Source organism: Eleutherodactylus coqui, chromosome 13 (assembly GCF_035609145.1).
Source record: "Eleutherodactylus coqui strain aEleCoq1 chromosome 13, aEleCoq1.hap1, whole genome shotgun sequence".
NCBI classification, from domain to species: Eukaryota; Metazoa; Chordata; class Amphibia; order Anura; family Eleutherodactylidae; genus Eleutherodactylus; species Eleutherodactylus coqui.
This window is the reverse complement of record NC_089849.1, coordinates 33,665,214-33,671,213: the sequence shown is the minus strand read 5'-3', so window position 1 is coordinate 33,671,213 and position 6,000 is coordinate 33,665,214. Positions and strand designations below refer to the sequence as shown.

At 45.3% G+C, this 6,000-nt stretch overlaps 1 protein-coding gene across 1 annotated transcript in view; it reads left to right on the top strand.

The window, feature by feature from the left end:
- Nucleotides 1-852: 852 nt before the first annotated feature.
- The window catches only part of LOC136588415 (vasoactive intestinal polypeptide receptor 1-like), an 80,237-nt gene continuing 75,089 nt past the window's right edge, over nucleotides 853-6,000 (top strand). Inside the window, exon 1 of the mRNA XM_066587605.1 lies at nucleotides 853-1,133. Within this exon, the coding sequence (XP_066443702.1) occupies nucleotides 1,056-1,133 (78 nt within the window). The 5' untranslated portion in view covers nucleotides 853-1,055. The remainder of the gene's footprint in view (nucleotides 1,134-6,000) is intronic.

Sequence of the window (6,000 nt, the reverse complement as noted above, 5' to 3'; positions counted from 1 at the left end):
TAGAGATCTATGGGAGGTGCGCAAACACGTTAAACACAGCACATGCCCGCAATCACCAGCACCGCGCTGAACTAATTAGCCATTTAAATCAGGGTGGGGATGATTCGCCTGCCTGTGTGACTGAACGGTGGGGGCAAAAATACTCTCACTACTTGCGCAAAATACTCTCGTTCACTGCACAAAGAAATTGCGCAGGAGCGATCGCATTGCATAACACACTCGTCTGTCGAAGCCCTAAGAACGTCTAACTTTTTTTTCCATGTCCCAGGAAACTCCTTTAATTCACAGTACTAGCGTTGCTTCCATTTTCTTCAATGATGTTTCCGTTTTCCTGTATGTCTTCCTCGCCGTTAGCATTCCGTTTTTCCAGTATGTTTGTACATGGGAGCTTTTGTATTCCCTCTACCTTTCTCCAAATGCAATACCTGTGTGTCAGTCTTCACTGCAAATATCGCATTGTATTCTTGAACTGACAAAAATTTGCTAAGTGATATTAAACCATGAAAAGATATTCAAAGTGACGCCGCAGCTGAAAATTCTTCTTCAAAGTTTGACCGTCTTCAAGTCATCATCTATAACTACAAGTAGGTCAAGTAGATCAAAAGCAGTCAAATCCTGTACATTGTGTAACCTGGAATGGTTATTAGGATGCAGCCACACACTTTGGTGATATCACATCCACTTACTTAGCTCTTCAGTCCCCAGAAACACTGTGCAGAGATGAGGAGCAAGACTGGGGAGCTGTGACCAGATAATAGATTAGGGAGGAGGAGAGAATCCTGAGAGGAGGAGATAGCACTACCTGGGTGTCTGAGATGACAGCTGAGCATTCCAAGGAAGGACCAAGCACAGCAGACTTGCATCTGGAGAAGTACCTGAAGCTTTCTTGAAGGGTGAGGGTGCCTCTAACAAGTAGATCTTCAAGAAGGAGCAATTCTTCATGAACTTAGAAGATATTGTCTTCACTTTGACAAAACACTTTGGCTTTCTTCCTTGAGTGCAACTCTTGGGCTCTGCTACTCCAAGGACTTGAAGGAAGATCCTATTGACCTGAGATGTCTCAACCATCAGCATCAGCAAGGAGAATGCAAGGGAATCTCTATTGTCTTCTTCTCCTGCTCTTCCTTGAGGTGGTAAGTGCGATGTACAGTTTTTTTTGGCATTCGTGTATCAGTATGTGCAGATATTCTGTATTTATTAACCCCTTTATGCAGAAAGAACTTTTTGAAGGCGCCTTAAAGTTTGTGTATACCATTTTTGATACAGTTTGACAATATGCTAGATGAGAAGCTTTTCTTTCTTGTTTATGTAGCACAGTTTCCCGTCTGATCATATCATAAGGGTGCAGATGGGCGATTATTGCAGCAGGATACAATGTGGATTTTTCTGCCTGGATTCCACATCTTCCCCTTTTAATGGGGAATTACCGATGCTGAAATGGCGCGGAATCCGCACGTCACTTCTCTTCTTTACCGCATGTGGATTTTGAATAGACTTCTTACTGAATATTATGGGATGTGGATTTGGTGGACATGATATTGGCGAGGATTCTACGTCAAATTCTGCAGCAAAAATCCACCATCTGTACCCTTAGGCTGGATTCACACAGGGCGGATTTGTCGCGGAAATTCCGTCCGGAATGTTGCCGCGGCAAATCCGCCTGTGGACGCCAGTCCCGGGGTTAGCCGACCATGTGGATGAGATTTCTCATAAATCTCGCTCGCCGTCCCGGCAAAGCTGACACTGTGGCGCGGATTCACCGGCCGCAGCATGTCCATTCTTCGCCAATCCTCTATAGGAGCGCTGCTGGCAATGCAAAAGCGTGCGGCCAAGCTGCCCTTTTGAAGCAGCGCTTTCCCACCGTAAATCTGGCAATTTTTCGCTGCAGCCAAACCGCGAGATTTCCGCCGGGAATACGCCGTGTGTGAACCCAGCCTTATGATATGATCAGACGGCGGAATCTAACTCTGATTCTTCCGCTTGTATGCTTCCAGTGAGGGCAGCTTTAATGCAACCTATTTGCGCAGTGAACGACGTTGATTTGTATACGTATCTGCATATAGTACTATATGTTTTTTGCGCACACAGGGCGTATTCACATGTGAAAGTGATCACCTCCCACCCTGATTTTAAAATGCTATTTAGCCTAATGAGGTCCAGATGTGTTCTCTATTTCACGGAATTGCGCAGCGTATTGTGCATTTGTGCACCCCCCATAGACGTCTATGGGGAGCTTTGCTGCACAAATCTGTAGAAAAATAATCAAGTCCTTTATTTTTACAAAAAATATTCTTAATGAGAACGAACCCATCAAAAAGTAGACATGTGCGAGCGAAAAAAGAGAAATGAGGACAGACCCATTGATATCAATGGGGTCTATTCTCTATGGATTGTGCTTGCAAATTTTTCTGCAATATGTGAACATACCCATAAATATATTTTGGGAGAAAACCCCTTTAGGATTCCTTCTCACTGGCAAGGCTGATATCGGACCATGAATCACGGCCCGATATCGCCCTCGCCGTCCATGTGAAGTCTGTGGATGCCAGGCGTTTTAACGTGAAAACAGCCTTGCAGCCCTGCGGGGATGAAGAAATCCCCTGCTGCGGCTGTCAGAGCCGCCGCAGAGGGTCGCGGGGTTCTCCCACTGTTCTCAAAGGAGGCTGCATAGGGAAACATGGGAGATAAAACATCGCATCAGTGAAAACATCGCTAATGTGAAGGAAACCATTGAAATCATTGGTCTCATAATTCTGCTTTTTTACTCGCTCTCGCATTGCATAAAAATCGTGTGATTTTCTCGCCCGTGAGAAGCTTACTTCACTTGTAGGAGAAATTTGTTAACCCCTTGTATACCAGATTTTGGCATAAAGAGTTCCAAATCATGGTGCACGCCATATTTGCCCCATAATTTGTGACTTTACAGACTCCTTGCACCCCACTCACTATTTTTCTAAAAGTGATTGAACAAAAAGAGCCTGAAGATCTGCCAAATGTATTGAGTCTTGTGCCTCTTAGTATATTTGGCGCACTACACGTCAGCGCCATCTTTGCGTAGTCCAGTGTCCTGTATTCTCCAGACTTTATTCACGCTTTTTTTCTAGCTTGTAAAAAATACTCCATGAGATTTGTTTATTTTTTCACAAGCTTTTTTGGGACGTTTTTTTTTGTCAGATGTGTTTTGTTTTTCAGTTTTTTTTCGCTTTATGCGCATCCTATTCCTATAGAGAATTCTGTGTGAAAAACTCCAGAATAAATGCCACACCCAAAACTTGCTGCAATTTAGGAAAAACACCATGTAGCAAAAATCACACTAGAAGTGAGAGAAAACGCCTTAAAAAAATCCCATGGTGTATGATAAATCCCTCTTGACCTGCAGCTAACAAAATTTACTAAGCCCTACATTTCTGACGCCGGGTTTAGTTTAATTTTCCCACTAAATGCATGAAAAGGCGCATTTCATGCACCTTCTCAAAAATCTCCGACCCGGCGTACATTTCTAGTATAATTTACACTCGTTTCTGGAGTAAACTATACACAAATCTGTTGGCCAGGCCCCCTCCTGACAGGCCCCACTCACTTTTTGGAAAAATAGCAGGGCCGGCAGTAAAAGCTAAAAAGTTGCAACTTTTTGAGCAAACATTTGTGACTTTCTTACATTAGACACTGACGTAAAATGCTTTATAAATGTGTCCCATGATGTTTTTACAAAAACGCCACAGAGGAATTCTATGAGATTAGAAATTTAAGTATTTATTTTCCAAAAATGCATGTTACTCCAGCGGGTATTGCACTAAACCAGCGTATGACCAATCTCAGTAAATGTTCCTAAGGGCCTATTTACACGGCCGAAGGCCTGCCAGCGCCGTAAGAATGCCTGAATGGCAAAGGGCCGGCACATATATGCCGAGGCTGCAATGCCATTGGGGTCTGTGGAGACATTCCCCCTTCGCTCCCCCTCGTCAGCTCACCTCCTGTCTCCTTCCCTCCTACCGTTGGCAATAGGAGGGGGGGGGGGGGGGACCGGGGAAGAGCTAAGCTTGTCCGCAGCAGGCAATGGGAGAGGGTGGAGCTTAGCTCTGCCTCCACCCCCTCCCATTGCAAACAGCGGCAAGGAGCGGAGAGGAGAAGATAAGACACGCTGCTAAATTCCCTCCCACCTCCCTTCTCCAGCAGCTGTCATAGGCTCCCATAGGAATCTATGTAGCTGCAGCGGAAACACGCTCCTGTGTACTGATGCATTGTAAGCCAATGCACCAAAGGGGCAGCTAATATTGGCTGCGCGTGAAAACCCGGCCAATATACGCCCCGTGTGAATAAGCCCTTAAGCTAGTTTCACATGGGCAATTGTGATTTTGCCGCGAGAAAATCTCTGCAAAATCGCATCTTTTTTCCTGCGATTTTTGAGTGTCAGCGCTGCTTTTTCTAACAAAAGCATCGCTGCCGCTTATGTTTTTATCACACGATTTTGCTGCAATTTTTTTTTTGTGAGAGTCAATAGGACTTTCTGAAGCTAAAGTTGCATTACACCGCAACGCAGGTTTGTTGTGTTACGATGCAATAAAAAAGAGGCTCCATAGGGAAACATGGGAGATAAAAAAAAAATCGCAGAAAGATAGAGCATGACGCGATTTTTTGCTCTCACAACAGCACTAATGGGAAGGAAACCATTGTAAATCATTGGTTTCATAATCTGCTTCCTTACTGACTCTCACATCGCGCAAACATCACGCAATTTACTCACCCACGTGAAATCACCCTCCTAGTGTGCTTCCTGTTTTCCTGTTTACTTACAGCTAACATTTGCACATGGCGTTTTCAAATTTTTAAAACAAAAACACGCCAGGAACAACGCAGCAATTTTGTTAAAAACTCTACGGGGTATTTATCATCGGGGAATTTTTGACACCCACCTTCTAGCAGTTCTCTTCCCTTCTCCAGTTTAAAGATGTGACAATTGTATCCAGTGTCGCACAATATTGATACGTTTGGCGCATCTTTAAATATTCTGTGGAGTCACTCTGTACACCACGCAGATAGTGGAGGGAGATTTCGGTCAATTTAGTAACTTCTTTTAAAAGTCGTATGTCAAAATCGCCGCTAAAAACCTCAGTCGACTCCAACCACCCCCTTCCTCTAGACACTTTTGAAATGTGTGGTAAGAGACGTAACTTTTAGGCCTCATGTCCATGGCGAAAATCAGGCCCGCTACGGATTCTACATGGAGAATCCGTAGCGGGTCCCTCCTGCCCCGCGGACATGAGCGCTGAAAATAAGAATTAACTTACCCGCAGCGGACCGGGCAGGTCTACTGTTCTTCACGGCCTGATCTTCTTTCTTCGGCCGGCGGGTGTGCTCGGCACGCCGGCAGCGTGCCGCGTGCATGCGCCGGGAACATCCGCTGGGCCGAAGAAAGAAGATCTGGCCGTGAAGAACAGAAGACCTGCCCTGTCCGCTGCGGCTAAATTATTCTTATTTTAGGACTCTCGCGGATCTGGACGGCTTCCATAGGCTTCAATAGAAGCCTGCGGGAGACCCGCACGAAAATGGAGCATGTCACGTTTTTTTTCATGCTCCATTTTTTTTTTATTCACTTTTATTGACCATCCGCAGGTATTTATCTACCCGCGGGTGGTCAATGCATCCCTATGGGATGTGGATCCGCTGCGGATTTTAAATCCTCTTTTGCCCGTGGACATGAGGCCGAATTCTTTTGATGCAAATCAATAATCGGTTTAGCTAAATTGATTTGCACTAAAAAAGTGCAAGATATGCCAGAATTTTGGCACAGCACCAGCAGCATCAACCAGAGGCGTAACTTGAAGCTCCTGGGCCCCGATGCAAAACCTGTAACAGGGCCCCTAACTATAATGCTTTATTCATAGTACTAGGCTCCCTATATGGAGAAGAGAGGCCTTATGGGCCCCCTAAGGCTCCTGGGCCCGTGTGCAACCACATCCCCTGCATCCTCTATAGTTACGCCCCTGGCGTCACCCCTAC